This window comes from Morone saxatilis, unplaced genomic scaffold (genome assembly GCF_004916995.1).
Source record: "Morone saxatilis isolate NCDOM2014 unplaced genomic scaffold, NCSU_SB_2.0 Contig19, whole genome shotgun sequence".
Lineage (NCBI taxonomy): Eukaryota > Metazoa > Chordata > Actinopteri > Moronidae > Morone > Morone saxatilis.
This window is the reverse complement of record NW_023339751.1, coordinates 17,958,238-17,985,863: the sequence shown is the minus strand read 5'-3', so window position 1 is coordinate 17,985,863 and position 27,626 is coordinate 17,958,238. Positions and strand designations below refer to the sequence as shown.

The window sequence follows — 27,626 nt, the reverse complement described above, 5'->3', positions numbered from 1 at the left end:
CTCTTCATCCTGCACTCAGGTCAGGTCACAGAAGTGTGGTTGGTTGCAGAAGCAAATAAATGATTGTGTCAGTAGCTGTAATAGTAATAATAATGACCATAATTCATTAAATGTATCCATGCTGCTAGAGGTTTTTTACCTGACGATCTCACACTGTGCCCTGGCTCATAGATAGAAAAAATATCTGAAATATAACCTAAAGAGAACAATATAATTAGAAGCAAAGCCATGCTGTGCCTGACAAGCAATTCATCTTAAAATTGATTCTTACAGGAAACCTTTTTAAAAAAAAACTGGAGCTCAGGTATTGACATGTTGCTAAAGCAGGAATTGATTATGAAGAGGTGAAGGCATGGATATCCATTTCTGTTACTAACACTGTAAAGACCAACCTCTCAACCTGCTTGCTCTTCAATTGCCCACTCCCCTATAACCCTTATATGATATCATATATAATCATACAGTGGTTGTAAAAGGGCACATACAGGAGTAGTGTAGACAGTTCAACAGGGTAAATGTGGTCTAGATTAATATGTAAAACTACAGAGTGAAAGCTAGTTTCATCTTCAATGTCTCTCTTGTGTTTCCATCATTTTCTCAGATTCTTTACCGGGCTGGCTCTGCTGCAGCAGGAACAGAAAGCCTCCGAGGACACAGAGAAGGAGGCTGCTCTGTTCTTACAACAGGGACTGGAGCACTTTGTCAGCCAGCGCTGTAGCAAGAGGTTTGCGAGTGTGTGTGTGTGTGTCTACGTGTGTATGTGTGGTGGAGGTGGATACATTCAGCAGGAGAGTGTGAGGGCAGGACGTTATCGGTAATGTAACAGGATGTTCTGTTTAAGCCTGCAGAGGGTAGTGAAAAACACTGTCATAGTCTACAGATACACATATAGACCATCTGCGTTGTTAACCAGTTATATGGATTTAAAAAAACATACATTTCAAGGTCTAGATTTGGGTTTCTTAAAAACACAAGGGGAGCAGATTTTAGTTGAACATAGCTAGTTAACTGGGCGACTGATTACTGACTGGTTGCTTTATAATCAAGGAGCTCCTACCGATGTGTTGGATTTTTCAGTTTTGCCCGTATGTAAGTTTATCGTGATCGTCGCGGCTGTTCTGTGCTGCCAGTCTGTAATGATTTTGTTTCCAGCTGGGTGGAACAGGATCCATCAGACCCTTTGTCCAGCTTCAGCACACAATTCCTGCGAGGCCTTCTTACTCTGGGCCAGCTCCAGCAGAGAGACACCCTGTCTGAGAAGGCCATGAGTGCGGAACAGGTCTATCACACGTATGTCACAAACCAGAAGTAATCATATTACGATATGATGATATTGCCTCTTTTCTCTGTGTTTGTGGTGGATCTCAGCACCAATTAGCCGTCTCAACATTCACACCAATGTGACCCAGTTTGATAAGTGTTTAAGCAGTGCATAAAAAAACCCTGTGTCTGCTTGTCTCTGTGCTGGAATGCTTCAGCGTAGCAGTGCTGACTGCCCAGAGTGTGAGTCAGTGTGTGTGTCGTGGCGAGGCGAGCGGGCAGCTGGAGTGGGTGCTCCTGGATGCTCAATTTGCCCTGCTGCAGAGGCTGATCCAGCAGGGTGAGCGCCAGGCCAAGTCGGCCATGGAGAGACAGTCCCTGGTTGCAAATAGATGCCAGGCTCTCACAGCTCTCATACGTCTTACCTCTATTGCCCCCTGTCAGGAACTGCTGGACATGCAGGAGAGGGTGAGAGTCTTCAGTTGGGCAAAAAGACGTACAGAATGTGTATTTGTTTTATACATGAACAATCTGTTTTGGTTTGCTCTTATTTTTCTGTTTTGCAAAGTTGACAAAACCCATGTTACCTGTGATATTGGCTCACCAGTGTTTTGGGTTACTGTCCAGTGAAGCATAGTTAGTCCATATATTGACTCTTATGTCCTGATGTGATGGAGGAATCAGACTTGTACCTTCTGCCCTGCCTACCTCCCCCTGCTGCTCTATATAGGCCTGCCAGCTAGCAGTAGTGACCACACCGCGGGACAGCCACGCCCTGTGTCTTCTGGGTCTGTCACAGCTGGCTCAATATGACAACAACCCAAATTCAAACAGGTCAAAGGAATCCATAACTGATGCCTGCCTCAGCTTTCAGGCCAGCATTGAGCTGGAACACAAGACTCAGAGCGGAGAGCCGCTTGAACAGCTGAGAAGTGAGTCTATATAGTGTACTTACTGTCTTTGATCTCAGAATCACAGCAGAGAATTATGTAGAGATGAGTCTAATCTTACATGCATGTAAAAATGATATACAAGCCATTGGTTTCATGACAAATCAGGCTGTATGTGATATGTTGATAAAGGTGTCTCTGCTGTTCAGCACTTTACATTAAACAATTATGAAAGTCTTTTGAAAATGAAGTCTGCAAGCACATCCATCATCCCCTGTTTGCTCAGAACAAAAGTGGTGGCAGGACCGCCAGGAGGCTGAAAACAAGAAAGCTGCCAAGCAGTCCATCACCCAGCCAGCGGGAGTGAAGGGGCCTTCTGACACCAGTGCGGCCAAGAGAGGAGCTAAGCCGGGTAGGGGAGGGCCTGTTCAAGGGCGGGTGGCAGCCGCTGTAACCAAAGCTCCTGCTCCAGCGCCCCCAGCCCCCATCAGGGGGGGGAAAGCTGTCCGGCCTCCAGCCAAAACCCCTGCAGCCAGGTGAGTCACGCTGGCAGCTTGAGTCAAGCGTTTGGCAGCCCTGTTATGTGGTTGTCTGTGGATGTTAGTTGGCACATATTTATTCACGGATGATTTCCTGTGGATGCTTACTTTTCTCAGTTCCATCCTGCTTCATATTCAAGTACAAAAAGAATCTTTTACTATTTGTCAATCTGGGTAGCTTCACTGGAACACGTTTTTAGTTTGTTTAGTTGTTAACTATTTGAGTTACGTAAGTATTTGCTGGTCTTGAAAGGTTTGAGGACTACACTAAAATATGTTAAATCTGTTTTGTACGTGTATAAAATCAAAACCTAGACCTTAATACTGACAGAAATGTGATGTGTATGCCATACTTTGTGTATGAGCACAAATTAAACATATTGCTAAACAACATAAACAGACTTGTGTATCCACTTAAGAGCTTTTGTATTATATTTTCTCTCCTGTAGGGGGAGAGCTGAAGCAGCAGCCAAACCAGATAAATCAGCTAGACCTGCTAGCAACGGTACTAAACTTCAGCTACAAGCCAGCAAGTCGAAACAGGACTGCTGCCCCGCTACTGTTGAGACAGCAGAGGGTAAGGCACGACTAAAGCATTGAGAATGACATACATAGCCATAAAAAAGCCATACTTAGTTGTAGTTTTTCACGACTTTATAGGAACAAATCTTTATTTTTGGGGCTTATATACTCTTGAACACAGACAACAGACCCTAATAATGGTTGAAACGTGTTTTTTGTTTATTTTTACTTGTTGTATGTCCCAATGTACAATTCACCCTAAAACATATATTAAATTCCCAATCCTAATGATAACTGTTCAAATGTAGATAATGTGATGTCCAATTGCATCATCACGGCGCAAACTGTTTCACTCTCTGACATGAAATAACATCAGCAGGAGACATTTTTTCCTGGGTTTGTTAAAGGAGGTAATTATACTTCATGTGTGTATTAATCGTTGTTTCAGAGCCTGCTGTGGCAGAAACAGTGACTGCGTTCAGCCCCATAAACCCCAGCTGTCATGTCTCACGGCTGGGTCTGGCCCGCGCCCTCTCCCGCTCTGCAGACACCCAGGACCAGGCAAAGCAGCTCTACCAAGAGGTCATCTCCATGGCACCAAGGGTCAGTTGTTATCGGTAACAGTTAGATTTCGGGTGTATCCTCAGTCCTTTTACAGTGCAGCTAACAGTGGCTTTAAGGTAAGATAACGTACCCCCAACTGTCTGACTCTTGGTTTTTATTCCAGTGTAATGATCACACGCTCCTCTGTCCGACGTTTGGTCTTCCAAAATATTTTCAAAACCTACTGTGTAAATGTTAGAATACATTCCACATTGCACTACATTCCCCCTATGCTGCTGTGTCTTATTAGAATTTCTCCTACAGGGATCAATAAAGGTACGTCTTATCTTATCTTATCTTATCTTAATAGCATGTGGTGATCAAGCCGATAAAGCAGTTTGTCCTTGTATGTTTGACAGCTCAGGGATAAAAAATATTGAAACTTGAATTATGTCTCATGGCTATAAGAAGCTCTTTAAATTAAGAGATTTAAAATGTGGGAAATAGCTAATATAGCAGAAAAAAATGTGACTAGTTGATCAATTGACAAGTTTTCTTATCAGGTAATTATGCAGTTATATGCGGTCATAAAAATGGAATGAATCACACTTCAAAGGGAATGTCTACTTCTATTTTATTTAGAAGTAAGTAGTTATTTATAGAGCTTTACAAGCACTTGACAGATGCCTGGTGTTGATGTCAACTGATGTAATCCAGATAAGATAGTTAATGAATGAACCTCCTGTCCAGGTCCACGATGCCTACATTGAGCTTGTGCAGCTGCTGGAACCATCAGACCCTCAGGCTGCAGTGGAGGTGTACTGCAGATTCCCCCTGAAGCCTGTGGCTGAGCAGAGCTTCGATGATGCCTTCATCACCGGAGAGATTGTTCGCATGCTGATGATGCTGGAGCAGTACGACCACCCTCAGCTGGGCCCCAGCCTTGTAGCCTACGGCAAAGTCATGGGCCTAAGTGATTACTGTTATGTTATTATATTATACTATTATTATACTGTTATTCTAAATACTGTAGACTTAGTAATATTAGTCTTGTAAGCAGTAGTAGTACTCTTCATAAAGTTAAAGCTCCAGAAGGTAACTTTTATAAAAATAACTTCTTTTTTTTGATTGTTGAAACTTTAGGAGACAAAACAACCAATCAGAGCTAACAAAGATAATTGATAATTAAGAGTCTATTTTTTTCACAGATTCTCTAACACGTATAGTATAGTGACTTTAAAGTATAATCAAGTGGACACTTACTTTAATAAAAGACAGAATAGTCTCTACCACCCAGGTTAGATTCCAACTTGCAGCCCTTTGCTGCATGTCATCCCCTCTTTCTCTTTCTCTCTCTCACCGCCTTCCTGTCACTCTCACACACAGCTGCTTTATCAAAATAAATTGCCAATAAATAAAAATAAAAAAGACCCAAAAATAATAATAATAAAGACAGAATGATTAATATATTTCTTAAGAATTTGGGACGCACACTGGTGCGACATCTGGTCAAATACAACATTATTTGCAGATAATATTAAGATTGTTAGCCACAGAAAAAAAGGAACTCATATTCTTTTGAAAAAAAACAGACCGCACATACTATTTTTTGCAAACCATCTTCATCTTGACTATATTTAACAATTGTGGTGTTTAATGTTGAAATCACGCAGCAAGGCCCATGTGACAGGCCATGACTTACTATTTATAGAGATGTACTACATTCAGCTCGTACCATGGTCAGATAGATGGCGTGACATTACATAGAGTAGACGCATGCAGCATGATGTCAGGGACAGGGAAAGTTAGGTTAGGATCATTTAATTATCTTAAGATGGTAGGAGAAGGTTGTTATTATTATTACATACACTTCCTAATGAGATGTTAGACTAATATTTCAGATGTTATTTTGAAATGAAACTTCATATATTAAATAGATAGTTAAGTCTTTTTTAATCTGTGGCTGTGTTTTTAGGTTGCATAGACAAATACATCGACATCTTGGATGGAAAGTTCATGACCAAGCTGCTGATGAGTGTCTACGCAAGGATCCACGACAGACAGGAGGACGACCAGGAGCTTCAGGATTTCTTCAAGTTCAAATGCTGGATATGATGCTTTGACCTTCTAACAAATCCCTTTATTTATCTTTTAAAATCCTCAAGTGAGTCAGTGTGCTTGCTGTGTACCAAGAAGACACATCTTTTGTCCTGAGCCGATGAGAAACTCTGTGTTCATAGATACAGGGAAACTGTTCTTTTTCTTCTTCTTTTTTTCTCCAAAGGCACATTTATTTTGAAAACAGAGTTAATAAAAATGACATATCAAAAGTGACAACCTTAACAATCGACAAAACTGGAGTACAACACTGTTCACCAATGGTGCAACAAAAGACAGGAGTTTCAATGAGCATCCTATAAGAATGAATACAGAATGGAAATTGATAAAGAAATTAAATCTTGATCCCCAAAGTGTTATTCCAAGCCAGAGGCTATATGACTCATTTCTGCATCCCAATAATCTTAATAATAATAATAATAATAATACGGGAAATGTATGTTACAGGGGTATTTCTCTGCACTACAGGATAACATTGGCTGCGGGGCTCAACCAAGCCCATTTTTCAGGGAGATCATTTAAGAGAAACAGACAAAATATACCTCAACAAAGCCAGTTCATTTGAGTGAAATCATTTTCTGACAAGATACATCTACAGATGAGTACCAAATGTACAAAATCTAGATCGCCAAATTCTGCAATGGGAAACTGTTGTCTTTTCACACAATTCAGCCTCACAATAGGTCAGCGTCTCTGCAGTTGTGTCTCATTTCGTATGAGGCTGCGCAGATCTTTATCATCCGTCTTTGTCGTGTTCCACTTTTTCACACCACGTTGAGTTTAGTGACAATGAGCACGCGAACAGACTGATCAAAGCCCGAACACACACACAGGCCTTGCTTGTCGGGGCTCCAGTCCAGGCTGGCGATTGGCTGAGTGGACAGAGTGACGTTCTGTAAGAGGTTGACAGAGCCAGCTACGCCCACATCCACGTCATCTGAGTCCTTCTTGCTCCTCTGAGCGGGGTACTCACTGGAATAGGGTTCAAAATATTTGGTAGATTAGTGTATGGTAAAGCAGGAAATCTGATTCTTATAAAACCATCATGATGAGTACTTGTGTTTCTTGAAATGGGACAAAACATGGTGGATTACTTACTATTTCCATAGATGTAAGTTGCCTGCTCCTCCCGCAGTCATAAAGATGTCTCTGTTTTGAGGCAAATGCCTCACCTGCCAGATGGTTGACTTATGAGCCTGAAATAAAGAAGAGGGATCATTTGCTTCCCGAAACAATTCCGAATGTAAAACTCATTCCTGGCAAAACTGTTGAAAACCACTTTAATCTGCTGAGGATCAAATAATGTGGCCTTTCATTCTAAACCCTGTTTGAAGTTACATGACTGATGGAATAATTGGTATCCCCGGTGTGATCTTTGCTATCAGGTCTCTTTCCCCTGCCCCCCACCCCCCTCAATACTGTATCACAAAAAAACATTATTTTGCCTTTACGTATTCTGAAATGGAAAAGACCATAAACAAATCTAAAAAAATCAAACCATATACTACTTTAAATATTCTAGCAAAAACAGCAACGGTGCCTTCAGGATCCACTAGCCAGATTTCCATCTGCAGTTTTGAGATGTTTATTACAATAATATATAAAATAATACAAGAAAATCCAAAGCTACTTGTTTTTAAAATATCTGGTGGAACCTTTTAATTCATGGTTGGATACAGTGATGTGCCAACTGTTGATCTCTCAGAAGAACAGGACAAATATTTAGAAAGCCGAGGCCTCTGATCTCTCAGACTTCGCAAACCATTTAAGTGTGTTATTCGAGCATTTTCCCACAAAAGGCCACACTTCTCTCTGCTCACTGGCCCGAGTGTCATTTTTGGCCAGTGTCACAAAGCCGCAGAGAATGTTAGACAAACACAACCCCAAACACTTCCAGCTGTGAAAACGGTCAAAACGACGTGTGCCCCCATTTCCCTCTGTACCATACAAATGTAGAAGTAATAATAACGATAATAACCTTTTGACATTTTTCCCATACACAGGAGCCAAACATCCGTCTGGCTCTCTCCACCCAGGTCAATTACCTTTTCGGAAACAGAGGCGAAGCCCTTGGTGAGGTGCTGCGTCCTCATGTCAAAGACGTGGAATTTTCCCTCCAGTGAGGTGGCCACCAGCTTGTTCATGTTGATGTCTTTCCTGTCAAACTCCACACAGCATACCTGGTCATGATGTAAGAAAGAATAACAGTCACTCCCAGGACATGTATCACATGGCATGGCTCTAGCGTAAAAGGATTTTGTGTTGAAATGGACATGATGAGCCCTGGCTGGTTCCTCTACGTTCATGAGGTGATGACTGTGTAATAAAATCAGTGCCGTGCTTTGTATATGGCGTATGACGGGAACATGCGTTCACCTCAGACTTCCCCTGTGGTTTCATGTACAGTCTAAATCTTGCTGGGAAGTCGTTTTCAGCTCTGTCCCCGTGTTTGTCTATGTTATGATCCAAGTCCAGGTTGCAGTGCAAAAGAAACAATGTATGTTTGGGCAGTAAATCCTAATAAAAACAGCAATTCTGAAAATGAGGACTACTCTTTGTGTTTCGGAGCTGAGTCCACTGAATCACTGTCAGTCTGAGTTTCCATTTTCTTCAGAAATATTTGTAATTTTCTTGCTGTGGTGCCACAGAGGCTACATGGAAAATATTACCCTGAAATATTTAACAACTTCCCAAAAATCACATGGCACATGTTCAACCATTTTAAATGCAAGTGTTCTCCTCACCCCATTCTTAATGTTGGTTTCCCACCGGAGAGACATATTCCGCAGATCAAAGAGTTTGATGTCCCCGTTGTCATAGCCAGCGCACACACAGCGGTCTTGATCATTGAAGGCATGACCTGTAATGAGAGGGTCAAAGGAAAAGGAAGACAGTTCTCATTCATGATGGTAAAGGAATACTTCCATAGCTGGCTTGGAACTCTGAAGTGATGAAAAACACCAGATATATGTGGAAAAGATCAAAGAAAGCAGACTCAAACTAAGTTTCAGGGCTACATTTTCACTGGTGCACACAGATTATTGTGCTTCGCCTGTCTGGTATTCTTTTGTTCTGTGCACAGGGCGCAGCATGAGAGTGGGAGGATAATGGTTTTTGCTCCGCACAACCAGAACGCTCTTCACTCATTATTTGTGTATATGCATCAACCTGAGCTTACAGTATGAGGATGTACTTGGAAAGCAGGTATCCGAAACTGGCCCGGCTCTTTCAAAGGTTGACAAACTATGTTTTACACACCAAAAGCAACAGTCCAGCAGTCCCTCTTGGTTTCTCCTTCCATGGGCTCCATGTTGGCTACAGGCGAATCCTTCTGTCTGGGATCCCACACCTTTACTGTCCCTGTAACGCACAAGGGAATTTGTATTTGTATTTGCCTTTGTTTACGTCCATGCGTTGAAAATGTTTTAATTGTACATTTAACGTAACGCCCTTACCGTCTCTGCTTCCAGTGACTATCTCAGGTGCTCCATCACCAATCCCCAGGCCGCCAACACCATCAATACCATTCACTATCTCTTTGTGGGCCTTCACAGTGTACACAGGCACTTCGGGCATCTCCAGATTCCTGTGGACAAGAGGGTCAGTGTGAACTCATTTTCACTTCAGTCAGACATCATTTTAATAATAAATAGAAAGAATAATTGTGCAATTGAGCTTCTGGAATTAAAACACCTTTGAATTTAGTTGTTTGTGATGTAATTAAAATCTTTCTGTCACAGAAGGTGTCATCAGTGGGTGTGGATACAATACCATATGTTGAGATTTCCGTCAAAATCCCCAGTTGCTATGTGTCTTTGTTGAAGAGAGGTGGCCCCAAATGTCCCGCACTTTATGGGTTTTGGTTTGTTTATCTGAAACACATCAGAGGAAATGTTTCAAAGTGTCAAACACCCTACATTTAAACACTGTAAGTATAGATAGGTATGACAGAAATGGAAAATGTTTATTAAATTGAAATGTTGTCCCATGTTAACAAATGCTCATGTTGACTCTCATTCACTTGGATGTCAAGCTACACACCCATAAGAGCATGTTGACTGACAGTGTTACCAGTACTGTGCTCGAAGACACTATAAAGATCCTCTCCAGACATGTATTAAGACATATATACAAACAGTCTTCTTTCTTTCTTCTTTCTGCCTCTTCCAGCCCTTGTTGTAATTGTTAACAACCTCCAAATACCTCTCTCCTGTTACTCAGTGCTTCATTAGGGGCAGGTGCAGCAGGCAGGCCAACAACTTTAATGCTTTATAATGTATATTAACAGCAGTCCTAGCACCATTAGTGATATATAACGTTATATATTCAACGTTAAGTTAGTTAGCTGTCTTTTTGTTGCCCGTTGCCATGGAGACGAGAACCTAGCAAGACTTTTCTAGAAACCTTAGATAAGCTAGCGAGGCTAACCCTAATAAAAGCCGTTTGCATCCTGTATTTCTGAGAGAGAAAGGGCGACACAGGAGTAAAATGTGGAGGTGTTATGTAACTGTTACCTCCTTGACGAGCTGAGCCTCTCCGTGCTGCACTTCATAGATTTGCATTACTCCGGTTCCTCTAGGAAAGTTACCCAGACACACAAACTTCGCGCTGCAGGGAATCCATTTACTGTCAAACACCGTGTAGTTCAAACTCTTCTGAATGTGCGCAATAATCTGAGGCTTCGACAGTGGCGATGACATGCTTGCTGTTTGGGAGATAAAATGCAGAAACGGAATAATTGTTGTTGTCAAAGAAGCGAGAGAAACGTTCAGAGCGGCTCGCTGCCAAAACAAGCGACGTCCTACGGTTGAGCGTGTGGCTGCCTGAAGAGATGCCTGACCAAAACGTTTTCATCTCAAGTAAATGTTTTACTACTTGAGATACGGAAACATTGTATGCGAACATTTTATAATTTCAACTAAATACTTGTAACCCAGTGATGCATCTTTGTGAATTATAACACGAGTTTTCATTATTTTATCTCTACAGTCGTCGACAGCGCGGCTGTTTGGGTCCTTTTGGTTGCACGAGGACACCCTCATGCCGCGGTGGCCGTCGTTTCCTCACTGTCGACTCTTTAAACCTCTTTAAACTCTCTTCACGATGGACACGGATACTAATGTAACCCCAGCCGCTGCCGCCGCCGTGGAGGGTAAAGACGAGGCAGGTTCTTTCACAAAGGTCAAATCTAAAAAGACTCAGAAACGAAAACGTGAACAAGATGGAGTGGACATGGACACAGAGGAGCCCGTGGCGAGCAAGCGGCCGCAGTTCCCCCCCATTTCAGGAGACAAATTAAAGGTAACTATTGTCAGTGCTCCGTGTGTTGTCTCGGTGTTGTCCTAAAAGAGTAACAAAAGTGGGATTTTTTGTTGTTTTTGTATCTTCTTCACAAAGTAGGGAGCAATTGTTCTGCGCCTGCGTAGTAGAGTGTTGTGATTGCACTAAATAAAGCGACTGTAAGTTGGATCAATAACGCAGGAGGGGAGCAACACACTGAAGTTAGCTTGTTCCTCTTGCACTTTACTTTAGTATCGTATTTTTCTTTTTTTTTTATAGGAAAAGCTGTCATGTGACACTCTTATGTAATACCTGCCGTCAACTACTTTGCAGAAAACTTTTTTCCAATGCAAACACTGGATAAAGTAATGAGATATTCATAGTATCTACTCAGCAGTGGAAGGATTAGTGAGACCACCCACAACTTATTTTAATTTATTTGTTTGCAGCCACAATGACAAGTGTGCCTTACTTTTAATACCTAAGTACACTGTGCTGCTCATACTTGTACCCACTCCTTAGGGAGTGTGTTTTACATGAAGGCTTTATTGAAATGTGTAACAAGAAGTAACTAATTAACTGGTATTCAAAGAAATCCCAATTTAGTGGAACAGAACACAGGTTGTTTATGTTGTTTATGTTGTTTATGTGTGTTCCAGGGACCAGATGAGATGCGCAAGATCGCTGTCCCAGCTCACAGGTACACCCCGCTGAAGGAGAACTGGCTGAAGATTTTCACCCCCATTGTAGAGAACTTACAGCTTCAAGTTAGATTCAACCTCAAAACGAGGAATGTTGAAATTAAAGTAAGTTTCCCCAGCACATATACACAGTGTTGATATGACTGAGCCTTTTTACATTAATGTCCCCCTGCACTGTTTCTCTCTGGAACTCAGTTTGTGTAATATACCTTCCTTCTTTCAGACATGCAAAGACACACAGGACATTGGCTCACTGACAAAGGCAACGGATTTCGTTAGAGCGTTTGTTCTAGGATTCCAGGTCGAAGTAAGTACACTAATGGAAGGTTTCCTTAATTCAAAGGCCCATTGTTCAAACAAAAATGGCAGCTCTGTTCCATCCATTAAGTGTAATCTTTGTCAGCTTTGACCGTCGTCGCCATATGTTACTTTGGATCGACAGATGCTGTCACAATATTTGATTCGTGATGTTTGTTTTGTGAATGTTCATTGGATCTTCGAGATTTCGGTTGTTGTAGTAACACTCGCACTCTGTCTTTACCAGGACGCCCTAGCTCTCATCAGATTAGACGAGCTTTTCCTGGAAAGCTTTGATGTGACAGACGGTAAGATGACACTGACACGGTACTTCTGTCTGTTCTGAAACTCGATATATACGCGCTATGTTTATTGAACACTTTTGTTTCACTGCTGCAAAATGAACTGTATGTCCAGTCTCTTTGTGTGTATTTAATTGTCTTCTATTGTTGTCTGTCTTGGTAGTGAAACCTCTGAAGGGAGACCACTTATCCAGAGCCATCGGAAGAATAGCAGGGAAGGGAGGAAAAACCAAATTCACCATTGAAAACGTCACAAAGACTCGCATTGTGCTTGCAGACACGTGAGTACTCTTAACTATTCTTGCACCATTAGTGTGAAAATATGACTGATTGGTTACCTTTTTAGTTACTTTATGGCACTTTTACATTTTAACATATTGCATATCACAGTTCCATTGTTGTTAAATGCAGAAATTTACCATTCAGATATAGAAATTTTTACTCAAAATAGTGATTTTTCTCTTCAACCCATGCAGAAGTGTTGGTGTACAAGTTGTTAAAGCACAGAGAAAGGTCTCATTTCTTGTTTCTCCTAACTGAAGCATTCAACCCTCCTTCACCTGTCTCTTCACAGAAAAGTTCACATATTAGGGTCTTTCCAGAATATCAAGATGGCCCGGACGGCGATATGTAACTTAATCTTAGGTAAGAAAGATGATTAATAACGTTAAAACTGAGGTTAATGTCCTATTTGGAACAGAACATTTGAATCCACCTGCGGTGCTGAGATGTGACCTTTAAACCATTTTTGCCTCTACAGGAAGTCCGCCTTCAAAGGTCTACGGCAACATCAGGGTGGTGGCTAGCCGGACTGCGGAGAGATTTTGAGGTCTTACTGGCTGCTGTGTGTATTTATCTTTTCCCCCGTTGGCTGGTGGAATTCCCATTTTGATCTGTGTTGAAGAGTTAAACCTTTTGGACTGACACCTCAGGTTCCTCTATCATGGCCTCGTGTTTTAAGCAGTCACCTGGTTTGAACATGTGAGGCCAAATTGTGATTCATGCAATTATCTGTAAGCACAGAGTTTGTGTAAATAAATCATTTCAATTCCCACTAACCATGAGTTAATTTTGTCACTTAAGTGTATATATAGGATGTCAGGTTTCAGGCCAGGAACCAATAATTAAAACTTGATGACTGCCTGCTGCCTCCTGACAAATCAAGTTTGTGATTATGGTTCCAGTCAGTAACATCCTGAAGGGAAACAAGGTTTAAAAAACGTGAGAGAAAACCCATTACTTTCAACATTTCAAAGTTTATTTAAATTTAAATTTTCATACAGTATCAAGTTTCCAACAGTCCCACAGCATAAGATGCAGCATGCAGAAAAAGGAAAAAAAAAAAAAGGTTCTCAAACTTAAATCTTCTCAGATATCCCGACACAAACTAAAAAGAACCCAAGTCCCTCAGAGAAAAAGTAGCACCTACAAACTAAAGCGTGGTCTGAACTATACAGAGAGCCAGAACTGCATTTAACAAATACTTATATACAAAAGAAAGAAAAAAAAAAAAAACAAACATCAAAATTTCCCCTTTAAGCTGAGTACAGTGTGTGGCAGTTTGAGACGGGATCAGATATGCAACTTTTACTGGAATAGAAGCATCTCACTGACCCGGGTAAAAATACAAAAAGTTACATGTAGTTCAGTTCATTTGGATTACCTCTCATAATATGTGTACATTTACCAAAGTTTGGCAACATCCATATTGTATACCATTAAATTCTTAAATATATTAACATCACCATCCATGTGTAAACGAGGATTATTTCAAAAAATTGATCTACATGCACAAAAAAATATATTTCCATGTCATGCAAGCACAGGGAGGCCCAAGCCGTGCAGAGCTTTGGGATGAGGGAACGACAGAGCACTCCAGATTCACATCTCTGACTGAAAACTCCTGTTCTAACCAGCAGTCGGCCTCCAAAGCAAAACAAAAAAGCTATCCCCATGTCGTTTAGAGTAGGAAGCATTTTTCCCATAGAAATTAAAATTTGGTTAAATTTTAAGTTTTTCTCCCTGTTCGTATTTGTGGGTGGGAGGAGGAGAAATTCAGGTGATTGTGACAGGAAAAAAATAAGTGGGAGAAGAAGCCAACTTTTGAAATGTACACCTTCAAAAAAAAAACTACAATATAGTCTATCCCACTGCACACTGATCATGCCAACGTGTTAAGATTTTAAAGTGTTCGTGTTGCGTTAAAGAAAACTCTGACCCGTCTAGCGCAGTACTCATAATGGTAAGTATTCAGAAGGGCTCATGTAAAGCAGAGGCAAAGCCTTCTCTTGCTGTTGAAGAAGATGAGCACACATTGATTACCTAATATACACATATTGGTTAAAAAAATGCTGCCTGCAGATAAGTCTCTTAAATTGCTATATACTCGCACAAATGGTGTATAATCCCATTATTCACCCCCAAACTACTTACTCAGTTCTTAGCCAAGTCCGTCCAGCCTCTGTTCTTGACGTTAAATAAAAGTCTTGGAACTCTGTAGAGTTCAGTTCGTTTGTCAGTGTGAGTGCAGAGCTATTCTTTGCATTGCAGATTGTCTGATGGATGCTCACTGTTAAACGCAAAAATGCTTCACCAAGAGTAAACCATGAATCAGTTTGCAGCCACAAATGATTTTGGAAAGACATTTTCTTGGCATTAATGTATCTACCTAATAATAACTTCATGACAGGAAACAAGGATAATCTCCAACAATATAAACACATTCTTCAGTATGAATAAAACTAGCAATCTTACCACAAAAAAAAAAGAGTGACTGGAAGCTTTACTGGTCTAATCCAAACTGCTCGTACGTAAGCTAAAACGGAGAACAAAACGTCCGAAAATTAGATTGAAATTGACTCTTGCACCCACTGAGGGACTCGCAGTCGTGCACTCGGAAGTGTCGTGAGCCGGTTTGTCCGGCATCGATGACGGCGGCGAAGATAAGAAGGTAATAACTTGGACTGGTTTCTGGATATGTTCTGGTTGGCACTTCATACCCTACTTTCTAGTTGTACTGTAAGTCAAGTGTTAAAATACTATACACTTCCCCTCACGAGACAACCAAAGATATACTTGTATTTTTTCTTCTTTATAAAAGACAAGAACAAAAAATAAATATCAAAAATAACAATTAGCAAAAAAAAGAAAGGATGAAATATGAACAAGCCAACCAGCCTCTTCACTGCGCCCCCTTTTCCCCTCTTTTCTCCCCCCTCATCCAAAATCGGAGATGCTCTTGCGAATGACAAATAGATGTCCATCAGTCTCTTAAAGTGCTACGACCGGGTTATTGAGAGGATTAACAGTTCAATAACACTTCAAAGTTGGCTTCACGAGGCCCGTGGTTTCTGAAAGAAAAAGTGGCTTCACAGAGAGAGAGAGAGAGACAGAGAGAGAAAGAAAGAGAGATTCAGAGAAAGAGAGAGAATACTTCCATTGAGTTACACAGAGAGCGTTTTGCCGGACGTCTTGAGCAGATCTTCAGAGATGGTAGAGAAAGCGAGTGTCGAGGAGGAAGGGGGGGAGTCAGCAAGCGGAGGAGCGCTCACACGTCCACGACCATCTTTTTGTGTATATCGAGACCGCCGACCACCTGGAAGCCAAAGCAAATACATGAGTTAATCCTGTGCGGTTACAGGCAGTGATGGTTATATGCGTTTTTATGGTCACAGGAAAAGCACAGGTGTTACTAATAACATTAACAATGGCTCAGTTTCACCTGGATAAATGACTTTTAACTGAATACAAATTGTCAAAATTGTCTATTAAAGGGGTAGTCCAGCAATTTAGTATTACACCTTTATAAAGCTGGGGGACTCATGAGAGACACATTAAACAAGGGCTGGTCCAAACTGGAGCAGCAGAGGAAGTCGAGCACCAAAAAAATAAAATCAATTTCCCATACTGCAACACAATTCGTCTTTCATTAGACCTCCACCTCCTGGATGCTGCCCACTTCTTTCAAACCTCACACCTACAGTTTTAAGTCTGAAGCCAAGCAATGACAGGGTTATCTGTTTCAAATTCTGGAAAGCTCGCCCAGAGCCACAGGAGACAGTACACAACAGTTTACACAGACTGAGTCGTACTCGCTCTTCAACTTCGCCAAGGTTATATCTGCACGTCATCCAGCCATCTCAACACCAAACACCAATAACAATCTTTAATTGTTCCAGCACTACTCTGCAGTTGAGTTGTAACACCCAAACATGTTGCTAAATCTTGTAGCAGCACTGGATTTCCTTTTACAAAATCTATTTTTAAATCCATTGTGTTATTTTTACACTCTTTGTTGCAGTTTCTTGTGCTCAGATGAGGATGACAATAAGCCAGACTGAAATCATGTCACACAGTCTCTTCCCTGAACCTTCAAGTGTTGGAGCAGCGCCGCTTTGTTAAAAAAAACAGGATCTAATATCCTCCGGTGCCATCCTGGAAATACACAAGGACGAGAGCCTTTTTAGTTCAAGGCTCCGGAGGTGCGGCCATCAAATGTGGGCCTTTTGTCTGTCAGAATCACAACTAGTGCCTTTTATTTCAGAAAATGTCTCCCAGCAAAGCGACTCCACTGGGGTCCAAACACTTCTCAACAAGGGAGCACCAATTGTGTTCAAAGAGACTTTTTTTTTTGCCTCTTTGATCTTAAATGGGATAATTAAGGCCATGTACTTTCTATCTACATTGTAAGGACAGTTTTTCCATCAGTATGACAGAATTGCAGTCACAGATGAGACAGATCTAGAATAATAAATAATAACCCCATCAGAATATTCCCAGGAGGATGTATCTTCCAGTAACAAGCAAGAGCAGGCATGTCTTAATGTGAACTACATCAAAGTAGCATGACTACCAGCTATTCACCCCAAAACTGCTCTGGCCTGGCTTTCTGACAGCACTGTAACACTCCACTTCTCCATCCTTTTTACTGATCTACAGCTGACAAGGGAGGCAGTCAACCTTACACAATCTTACAACGCTCTGACTAGTATCTGACCTTCTGACGCTTCCTATACAGGGATGAAGGCTTTCCTATCAAAGACTGACGGGTGTGGATCAGGATCCTCGTCAGGCAGACAGAATCTGAAACCGCTGTGCGAAGGTCTGCTTTTTCAAACGTTTACGGTCATTTCTTCTAGGTTCTTCCCACAAGAGCATACAGAGTCACTCCTCATTTGCAGACTGAAGACTCATCTTTTTAAAGAAATTCATTAACCCTCTCCTCACTGTGAAATACCGATTCTATTATGCCGACAATAACCTATAGCCAATTTATCTCTCCTTGTATTAGAACTTTCACACGCTCATCCAAGATTATAAGAATAATGCACTACACACCCCTGACTACTGCTTTCTCACTATAAATACATTCATTTCACTGTAATAAGTAAATAACTATTATCTCTAATTATTGTTAGATAAGCTTCAGCTGGATGCCTTCAATGTACAATCGTGTTTTTATTTGTTGCTTGGTCCAATACTCCTGTAGTATAACACAGCTGAGTATTTTTAGTGCCCGATCACATGTAACAAGAACTCAGCAGCCTATGTTTACAGCCCTTGACACTGTATTTGAACAGGAAGTGTGAAGCTGAAACCCTGTGCTGTCCAGCCTAAGCAAAACTCTGTCGGGCTTCCCGAGAGTTTTTGCCCCTTTGACATTTGCCTTCAGTGTAACCGGCTGCATCGGCAGAACTGTCACAGCCCCGGAAGGACCCCCAGGAGGGCTTGGACTTACTGCGCAGAACTCTTCAAAGGATATCCTGCCGTCTCCGTCCTTGTCTGCATTGATAATGGTCTTGTCCACGATCTGCTGGAGCTGCGTGTCCTTCAGGTTGTTGCCTACCATCATCTTCAGCACCTGGAAGAGTTCACCGTTGGAGATGTAGCCATCCTTGTCCATGTCGTAGATCCTGAAAGCAACTGTGGTGCAGGGTGCGGAACAGGGGAGGGGAGGAACAGAAGCAAGGGTGCACATTAGTCACTCGGTTAAATGCTGTTCCGGTTGACCTTGGATGGGACGATATGATATTATCGCATATTGCGATGAAGAAAGAAAAACACCCAGATACGTTTATCGTTGTGAATTTGCATTATTGGGATAATTGTGAATATCCTCACGAGTGAATTGAAAAAGCTGGCAAATATTGATTTCCTGATTTATTTTCATTTGCCATAAGGCATAAGCATGTTTCAGTGCCATTTTAAGAGTTTTAGGCACATTTGGCTGGATATCTGAGTAATATGATATCAAATTGTTAAATGGTCTAGTAGGCCGATTGCTGTACAGGCATTCTTGGTTAAGCTGTGACTCAACAGACGGTTACAGCGGATAACCAGCTCGATTTTAAATGACTCCCCCCACCCACTGCACAGTGAATTTCTGCTTCTCTCTTCTGGACAGAGGTTTCCAGTCCCAAGATGTAGAACAAAGCGGAATACAAATAGCTTTGCTCCAGCAGCTATCATTCAGATCAATACGTTGTAGTAACATGGCACAGTGTTTTTCTTGTTTTTATATGAATGTTTCCCTCATTTATTCTAGAGGTTATTTATCTCAGGGTTTTTGTTTTTTTATTGACCTCTCTTTGTAAGTGCTGATTTCTAGAGCCTGGAGCACTTCTACTTTTATCTCTATCCTTTATCATGCTGGTTTTATGTTTGTCTACTGTCTGAGTTGTTTGTTGTTGCTATATTGTTTTGCAGTAGGGATGCCTTGTCTTTTACTGCACACCACATCGTCCCATGCCTACTGTCAACCACAGTAAACTCTTGAGCAAACCAACAATAAGCCTTTATCAAACACGTTCCAGTGACACTGAAGAGCAGTGGCATCTCAACTTTCACCCAGTCTCTTTGTTTTGAGAGTGGTCGATTAGCCTTAAGCCTGAGTATAGAGACAGAGCACTGCTCAAAACCTGTAGGGTGACATTTCCACATAAATTAACCTGTCGAGAAGTTTTTTTTGCTTTACTAGCCCTTAGCAGGTGAGCCAAAAGTTAATTTTGTACACTGCTCAACATTAAGCGTTTTTTTCCCCAGGGGTGTTTTTAGAGCAGTGGGGTAAGGTGAGTCAAACAGAAGAGAGGAGACACAGGAGATAAAACCCCGGCTGATTTTAGTCCCAGAGCAGCAAAACAAGCGGACATGTTTGGGGACCATGAACCAGCTGTGCTACCTCTGGGCACATGCGGTATTAATGAAGAATCAGCTTTACTTACATCGAAGCTTCTGTTCCTTGTCCCCCTTGACGCTGAACTGTGAGACTCCCTCGATGAACTCTGGGAGGGGAGAGGAGAGAACAACAATCAGAGCTGTGGGTTTTACAGCCTTCTGCTTCATGACTGCTGATGTTCACATCATGGCAGGATTTGAAATTATGTTCTTTGCGATTTTCTTCCCAAACTTTTCCAGTTTTTATTCAATACGACAAAATTATTGAGTAAAGTTTTTTGTCTTGACTTCTGATTTCTGGCAATAGAGTTTTGAAAACATTACTGTAATGAAGGGTTGAAAGACTGCTGGGTGCAAAGTCCCTACATATTATCTGATTATTTTCTAGTTGAACTTCCCAGATAATATTTTAAAACAATTGGTCTCTTTTGTAACATATATTTAAGGATCATGTGTTCAGTTCAGACAGTGGATTTTCTTCACTACTCAAATGCTGTGTGTTTGTGCACTGACGTAAACACTTCTATTAATCATCTTTATTACAGAAAATCAGCTTCAAATCACACTAAATGCCACTGGACCATGCTACAGCTGTCTTATATTGTTGTATATTATATTTGAGAGCAGCAGAGAGACATCATTACAGCATTAACAGGATGCAGTATTTACAGTGCTATTGGTTGTACTGGCTGTTCCTAGTTTTATTTTGGTGGTTGTTTAGCACATGTGCCATCATGCTGCTGATTTACATAGTGGTGAGATATGAATATGCGTATTGACATAACTGGTTTTGCGGCACATTTCCTCCTAGTTGATGCCGTTCTTTGGGGGTTTTCTATTGACTCCAGGTCTCTTGTAGAAGGTAATTCCTGATTGTTGGCTCTAGGGGTGTAAACACATGATTGTTGTCTCGCACACATTTCACAAGAAACTTTCCGTGTGGTATGGCTTGATGGGAAAACTCAACATGACTCCAAATATATAATAGGTAGTCACAATCACATTTCACTGCATGTTCAGCTCAGAATTAAAAAAAATATTTCAACTCATGGCAGTGGGTTTCGTATAATTCATTAACTTCTAAACTCCTCAGCTTTGGTAGATATGCTGCACTCTTGGTCAATATTTAGCTTACTGTGTATTGTTGGTGGCCTCTGTATCTGTTACTACTATACTAACCTTGGTGTTCACTTGCCATTCTCATTCCACATGAGTTGGCTGGCTGAATTTTGAATTGTGGGTAAAACTAGAGACCTACAAAGATAACTTCTGATCAAAGCAAAGCAATTACTAAGGCCTTACTTTAGTCAGATAGAGCCCTGTGAACTTCCTGTGTGAACTGGTCTCAACTACATATAAACTGTGAAAGTGGCACTGACACTGAATTTTAAGCAATTTTGAGAAAGTCCTTCTGACATATGATAAAGCTATGATCTTAGCAGCCAGTTTATACCAATACAATATCAGCAGTGTAGTGGCATCTTTTTTTAAATATCTTTTGATGGACGGGAAGGAGGGGTATGACATGAAAGAAAGGTTGGAATTGAACTTACATATAGAGTAAAGCTGTGAACTCAAGCACCAGTAGTCCCCCATACCATACCTTTAAAGTCCACCTCTCCATTCCCGTCCGTGTCGAATATGTCGATAACCCTCTGGACTAGCGGGTTCTGTTGGAGCTCCGGCAGCGACATGAACTCCTCCACACTGAGAGAGCCGGAGTTATCTAGGTCGAGTTTCTTAAACCTCTTCCCTAGCCTCTTAATCTCATCAGCATCGACTGGAGGAAGACAAAAAGAAAGAGAGAGAGGGAGAAGATGAGAGATTTACATTTACTTAGACAGCTCGGCTGATGTTGCTGTCCATCGCCTAGATCATCAAAGCGGAGAAAGACAAGAGTTAAAAGTGAGAGGCAAATTTGGGAGCCACAAAGTTCACCTGCAGCAACAGTCTTCCAAGATGGATAAATAATCACACACTTTACGCCAGTGGATGTTATGCAAAATATAAATATCCTTGCTAACAACAGCTTGAACAATAGTCATAAATTTTAGTAGGCACCACTTTCATCTAGGTCAAGGACACCACTTCCGGCCTGCGCAGGACTGAGCTAACCGCTCCAAGCTGCAGACCCACAGTAACCACAGCACATTGTGTTCTGCTCTCCTCCATAGAGAACTGAAATGGGTGAAACTATTGAAAAAGCTCCAATTGCTAGATTACACACATCACATGAAGCCAACCATGGTACTGCTCTAACAATACTGCTGTGAACCTAAAATAGGAAAAAAAAAGGGGGAAAGGTAGAGAAATGAGAGCTGGGTGAGAGGGTGGAGGAGAAGGGGTAACAGAGGAAGGAGCAAAAGACACAAATACATAGAACTTTTTTTGCAAACTTACAGCCTTTGTGGTCTACTGGTGCTTTTTTATCAGAAGGGGTCCAGATCTTTCGTTCCCCTGCCATCTGAAACAGCCCTAACTCCCTGACCGGTATAATGAACAATGGCAAGGAGTAATCCAGAAGCAATAACAAAGCCAGTTGTTAATTACTATATAAGCTCATTCACACTTAGTCACGTGATCCCATTGGCCAACCACAAACTACTACTTCGCCTGCTTTAATCCTAAATGACACGGGCTATCTATTAATCTTAACGCATAGCTAACAGAGGGAAGGAGGGACAACAGAGTGGTGTGACCGATTTATGAGACTAAGAATTCAGTTCATTCCAGTTTACTGACCTCCACAAGGACAGCCGGTTCAGGCAAACGACAGGAAAAAGCCGCGCTACATCAGCTCGATGACTAATCAGAGCGTGAGTGTGGTGGAGGAGTAAGGGAGGAATGAGGGAGAGTGAGACATGTTGAGGTGGACACAACTTCAGCAGCACACGTGTGTGTTTTGGTAAAGGAACCTGTAGGTGAAGTGCAGTATAATCTGTACAATCTGCTGAAGTTTCTGTCCCCGTCACATATATATCATAGCATATAATCAGTGTACACTACGTTTAGTCAACATGTGTCCACACCGACGTTCCCGTACATTTATTGTCCTTGGCACATACCATAAAGCAATAATGATGTAATGCTCTTCTACTGGGCAGTTTGTGGGTTTTATTGTTTTTTTTTTTGTTCGTTCTATGACTAATAGTAACGCTGACAGGAACTCACTTGATAACACAGTGAATTTTATTTGCTTAACTGTGCTTTTAAATCACTGAAGGGCATCAAGTGCAGTCACGATATTGTATGCAGTATACACTTGAACTTCAGGTTTTGAACTTAGCACCCTAATTTACGCTGCTGCAGGCAAACAATGAAGGTGGAGAAGAGGACAATAAACATTACGTCAGTTTACCTGTCCGGGAAAATATGACATCAAGTCACAATTACACGTCAAATACTAAGGACATAGTAAAGACAGTCAGACAAAAATATGGTATACTTGTCATATAGTATGATATAAAGCTGAAACTGTTGACAGAATGATTTTTATAATTGATTAATTGTTTAATTAAATTTTTGAAGCAAAAATGGCTGAAGTTTCGGCTTCTCAAATGTGAAAATTTGCTGATTTTTTCTTAGTCTTTTAGATTGAACAGATTGACATGTCACAGAAATTGTGATTGTGATTTTTCAGTTTTCTTTTAAAAACCATTTGATAAACTGATTCATTTTGAAAATAATAGAGAGATTAATCCATAATGATTGTTAGTTGCAGCCCTGGCATAATGAAATATAGGAAGAGTTTGTCAGAAAATCAAGTTCCAAAGATGTTAAAGGGACAAATCTGTTTTTTCCCTATGTATGACTGTAGTACACTTATGGTTTGCAGCCTGTTGATTAATATGCAGGTTTTTTTGGCGTGTGCATCGATACAAAACACAGCCCTTTATTACAATAGATGATTGTTATACTGTGGCTCATTTCTATGATTTTTGCACACATTAAGTAGATGTGGCTTGTTTACTGCTTTGTTTTTATGTTGCTGGCGACTCCTGATACATGATGAATCTGCACACGAGCACAAAATCTGATATATGCCACAGGGTTTCTGTCTAGGTGTGAGTTATCAGAGCCGTGCACACGGCTGTCCTCTGACACAAAACACTTCCTTATCAGCAGCCTCCTGTTTCCTGTTCACAGCCCATGACACCAACTTGGCAACATAGCAGTTTGGCCTGTGTGAGGGGCATCAATGCTAAAGATAATCACCACACTGGGTTTAGTGCCCTCTTTTGAATCAAAGCCTTTAACTGTTCCGAGGTACCGTAGGGCTCAAACGGTTGGAAAAGGAAAAAGACTAATAAGGTTAAGATTCCTGTTTGGAATTAATTCTCTGTGTAGTTCAACAGACAGTAGAAGCACCGACACTGCCGGGTAATGGGTTTCATTCACACTCTAGCCAAACATGCCAAATATACAGAGCTGATAATCAATGAAATGACTAAATTTACTAGGTACCAGCTTCTCAAATGAAAATAGTTTTTACAGTCTTTGAACTTTGGGTTTTAAACTATGGGTCATACATTGGAAGACCTCCCTATTGGCTCTGGAGAACTGTGATGGGTATTTTCTAGTATTTTTTTTGACGTTTGATCAGTTAATCGAGGAAATAATTAATCATCAGATTAACCAATAATGAAAATAATCATTAGTTGCAGCCATAAAAATATGCAATGCACACATCGTTCTGTAAGGCTCATAAAATAGAACTCCCCTCCAAACAGCAGATGCTAATGTCTTTCAAACTGGTTCTCTGTCACAGTTCAACTTCCTTTTGTCGCTACATAGTCAGGTCTGTGGAATCAGCTGGAGTACAGATGAAAAATCAGACTGACATTTACAACACATAACAAACTTCACTTCACGTCACTGAGCGGGGAACATCTCAACACTCTGCTCAGATCCTTTCTTGCTGCCTGGAGCTGCCAAGTGAGTAGGTACATGTATTATTCATGCTAGCAAGGACAACAGCTTTCTCACAGTCTGAATCCCTTTCCTGGTCTCGACCAACAAGTCCCACGTCTGCCAGCGTCAAAAACAGACGTGGCTCCCCGTAGAGCCAAATACAACTCGTGATTAAGGCTTTTATGACAGCAGTTAGTTTAACTGACTTATCCAACATATGACTCTTACTGAAAACTGTTACGTTCGAGAGGTGAAGAGTCCCAAATCCTGTCATAGTCGGAGGTTTATGGCTCCATAGAAAACACCTTTCCAGTGAGGGGAGTAGAACGACTGCGATCTTCCTTTACAGCGGCCAAAATCTCAAAATGTGGTGCGATGACAGGTACCGAAAACTGTAACAAATAAGGTACTAGTGAGCCTTGGTTTGAATACAAGAGGAAGAACAGAACCAAATACAAAAAAACTGGAACTGGAAGGAGTCCCTGTATTGAGAGGACAGCTGTGTTACTGAAATGACCATGCTTGATGGAAAAGTGACGCAGAAGAGTCACAAATACGAGAGCCAGGGAGGACAGGAATGAAGTGCTCTTATTTATTCTTTTTTTATTATCTTAACAACACCTGTATATACAACTACAGACAGGAAGGAAAATTACTGTTGCAAAAAAAGTGATTGCGATCACATGAAATATTTCAAGGAAGATGAAGCAGGCAGGTTTGGTATGTTTCTGCACATCTTCCTTGTGTCTACGCGTAAAAAACAAACAAACAGGATGCTGGGGAGGGGTTTGAGTAGAAAGCTTTAAAATAGGGGAAATAAAACCTGTAAAATGCAGCCTGTTCTCACTGATCAGTAACCTCCTCCATGACTTCCACTTGCAGAGGAGGAGAAGGAGGAGGAGGAGGAGACGGACGTGTTTCTAACCCCAGCGTCGGGCCACAGTCTGTATGTTTGAGCCTTTGGCAGCAGAGACAGCTGCAATGATGTGGGCGATGTTGCAAACTGACACTCAAATGCACACCTCTGTCCCATGTTGCTAGTTAGTATACAGACGGAGGTACGGTAGAGCTGCAGGTTTCACAGGATGATGGAGTAGGCTAGATCGCCCTAAAAGCTGTCACAGTTTGTAGGGTAAATTCTTTTTTATATATACAGTAAGCCATTGAGTGCAAGATGATTCAGCAAATTTAATGTTTACACTTAACAGGAAGAGAAGGGGATGGGGTTTGGATGGAATTCTACAGAACTACGTGCTTTTCATTACTTTTGTTTGATAAAACTATAGTATAGTGGAATAATACACCTAGGAATGCATTTTTATTTCACGGAACATTCAAGGGAAAACTATCTAAAAAGAGAGGGTTTACTGCGAGGGCTGCACAGTCATAGAGGCTCCTCACACTGCTATGCTAATGAGCGGCTCTGAGGGAGACCCAATGTAACTGTGAGATGATTATGATAATCTCATATACTCCACGGCAGAGCACACACACACACACACTTACTTTCATAAGCACTGTATGCACCCTCAACTGTGTTACCAGGCAACTGAAACCTGTTAGCCCCCCAAAGTAGCCCACACACACACATACACACACACTGTTCATGAGGTGTACACGTGAAAAAGCATGCATATGTATGTCATCAGCGTTCGAGTGCACACAGAAGGCTCACACTATGTCTGTCACGCACAGACATAAGCATCAATTAACATGAGAAAATACTGCAGTGGTTGGCCAAATGGCCCTCTTTCTGGTCCATACTCAATGGCTTGTCTCGCATGTCCTCCTGTATTGTTTGCTGTTTTTATAGTCGAGTGTATGAAGATGGAAATGCAATTTCAATATGCGTTTACAACAATGTCATCCGGACAGATTGCTATCCTGGTTGAATCGAAGCAAGAGTGGCTTCATTTTAAATCAAGTATCAGCAAGTTCAATTTTCTAGGCAGCATCTCGGACCACACGCTAAATGCTCTGCTTAACCCTGCTACATTATAGGTAGTTAACAGTCAGCTTGCTCAAGCTAACCATTAAACAGCAGCACTGCTGTGTGAACACAAAAAATCTGCTAAGCGCACCTCTCCTTTCCCTCCCATTTCTGATTAATTATAAAAACACAATGTTCCCAAAATGTCATTAATGAATTTGTCCTTTTAAGCACGATCAGTCCTCGAACAGTTCACCCTGCACATTAATGGAGACATGTGACTGCATTAACACAGCGAACCTAAACTGAGACAAGCAGAGGAGGGAGTGATATACAGAGCAAAAATCAGTTAGCATGTTACTGATTATTACAGCCTAGACCCTGCTGTACACAGCTCCCCAAACACACAAGATAAGGTGTGAGGGTGGGTAAACATGAGAAGGTTACATGCACAGCTCAGTAATTACACGAGCTTGACACATAACACTGGGCCAATTAGCATAATGGGGTTGTACTGAGCCAATGAGGGCAGAGTGTGTTGTCTGGGAAACATATTGGAAGACAACGCTGCACTACAGACAAGCTGATAAAAAGAGCCACTGATTGCAATCATTAAGAGAGGAACTCACGAACCAGTTCAGTAGTCATGAGGAGAACTGCTCAGCGTGAGAAAGTGGCTCTGGGGGGAGAACATAACCCTAATGGTGTAGACCCCAGGAAGATTAGCTGCTTCCTCAGTGACAGCTGAAACAAATGTATCCAAACAACAACTGTGTTCATGGTTTTGTAAGTTTAACACAAGTATGAAAGCATAATAATCGTTCCTTTTTTGATCCTAAGAATAATCTGGCAACAAATGTTATTTTGCAGATTTTGATGAATTTTTAGGCAGTGCCTTCTGAAAGGGAAATTAGCATTCTGCCCAGACTTGTAGATGTGTAACTGCTGTGTTTCAGTGTATATAACGCATGCATTTTCTAAAAGAGGAAAATGTTTTTAAAAAATATATTTAATTAGCTAAAATTGGGCCTAGTGTTGAAAGTCCAACTGGTCTTTCTACTGTGTTCATCAGGTGGGCACATAACAGACTCTGGTTTAACTGTGAATCTGGATATTGGGTCATTTCTGGGACTAAAAGGAAACACTCTCTCTCTCTCTCT

General features: G+C 41.3%; 4 protein-coding genes across 4 annotated transcripts in view; 2 read left to right on the top strand and 2 right to left on the bottom strand.

The window, feature by feature from the left end:
- The first annotated feature begins 336 nt into the window (after positions 1 to 336).
- On the top strand, positions 337 to 5,942 carry LOC118329612. The gene is made up of 10 exons (XM_035663843.1): positions 337 to 344; positions 602 to 724; positions 1,153 to 1,290; positions 1,479 to 1,728; positions 1,991 to 2,192; positions 2,437 to 2,686; positions 3,139 to 3,266; positions 3,660 to 3,814; positions 4,505 to 4,727; positions 5,730 to 5,942. Exons 1-10 carry the CDS (start codon positions 337 to 339, stop codon positions 5,867 to 5,869), a joined length of 1,617 nt encoding a protein of 538 aa, XP_035519736.1. The 3' UTR covers positions 5,870 to 5,942.
- A 416-nt stretch (positions 5,943 to 6,358) lies between these two features.
- wdr92 (WD repeat domain 92) lies at positions 6,359 to 10,671 on the bottom strand. The gene is made up of 8 exons (XM_035662968.1): positions 10,387 to 10,671; positions 9,644 to 9,744; positions 9,328 to 9,458; positions 9,131 to 9,232; positions 8,617 to 8,732; positions 7,918 to 8,052; positions 6,971 to 7,068; positions 6,359 to 6,844 (listed from the first exon to the last, which is right to left on the bottom strand). Exons 1-8 carry the CDS (start codon positions 10,570 to 10,572, stop codon positions 6,637 to 6,639), a joined length of 1,077 nt encoding a protein of 358 aa, XP_035518861.1. The 5' UTR covers positions 10,573 to 10,671; the 3' UTR covers positions 6,359 to 6,636.
- Positions 10,672 to 10,868: 197 nt separating this feature from the next.
- pno1 (partner of NOB1 homolog) lies at positions 10,869 to 13,510 on the top strand. Its single transcript, XM_035662969.1, has 7 exons — positions 10,869 to 11,173; positions 11,812 to 11,958; positions 12,077 to 12,160; positions 12,398 to 12,458; positions 12,616 to 12,733; positions 13,027 to 13,097; positions 13,213 to 13,510. Exons 1-7 carry the CDS (start codon positions 10,976 to 10,978, stop codon positions 13,278 to 13,280), a joined length of 747 nt encoding a protein of 248 aa, XP_035518862.1. The 5' UTR covers positions 10,869 to 10,975; the 3' UTR covers positions 13,281 to 13,510.
- Positions 13,511 to 13,688: 178 nt separating this feature from the next.
- Positions 13,689 to 27,626, bottom strand: part of LOC118329038 (calcineurin subunit B type 1) — a gene marked incomplete in the record, with an annotated part of 25,385 nt that continues 11,447 nt past the window's right edge. Inside the window, 4 exon segments of the mRNA XM_035662970.1 lie at positions 13,689 to 16,047; positions 18,190 to 18,374; positions 19,673 to 19,732; positions 21,229 to 21,405. Of these exon segments, the coding sequence (XP_035518863.1) occupies positions 16,000 to 16,047; positions 18,190 to 18,374; positions 19,673 to 19,732; positions 21,229 to 21,405 (470 nt within the window).

Excerpts from the sequence above, each read along its gene's own strand:
- LOC118329612 (XM_035663843.1), top strand. Across the intron at positions 1,291-1,478 it reads GCGGAACAGGTCTATCACAC|CGTAGCAGTGCTGACTGCCC; the intron begins GTATGTCACAAA and ends GGAATGCTTCAG. Across the intron at positions 4,728-5,729 it reads CGGCAAAGTCATGGGCCTAA|GTTGCATAGACAAATACATC; the intron begins GTGATTACTGTT and ends CTGTGTTTTTAG.
- wdr92 (XM_035662968.1), bottom strand. The coding sequence starts at position 10,572 with ATGTCATCGCCACTGTCGAAGCCTCAGATTATTGCGCACATTCAGAAG. Across the intron at positions 9,745-10,386 it reads AGGCTCAGCTCGTCAAGGAG|ATAAACAAACCAAAACCCAT; the intron begins GTAACAGTTACA and ends GATGTGTTTCAG. Across the intron at positions 8,733-9,130 it reads CTGCTGGACTGTTGCTTTTG|GTCATGCCTTCAATGATCAA; the intron begins GTGTGTAAAACA and ends CTCTCATTACAG.
- pno1 (XM_035662969.1), top strand. The coding sequence starts at position 10,976 with ATGGACACGGATACTAATGTAACCCCAGCCGCTGCCGCCGCCGTGGAG. Across the intron at positions 11,174-11,811 it reads TTTCAGGAGACAAATTAAAG|GGACCAGATGAGATGCGCAA; the intron begins GTAACTATTGTC and ends TGTGTGTTCCAG. Across the intron at positions 12,161-12,397 it reads TTCTAGGATTCCAGGTCGAA|GACGCCCTAGCTCTCATCAG; the intron begins GTAAGTACACTA and ends TGTCTTTACCAG.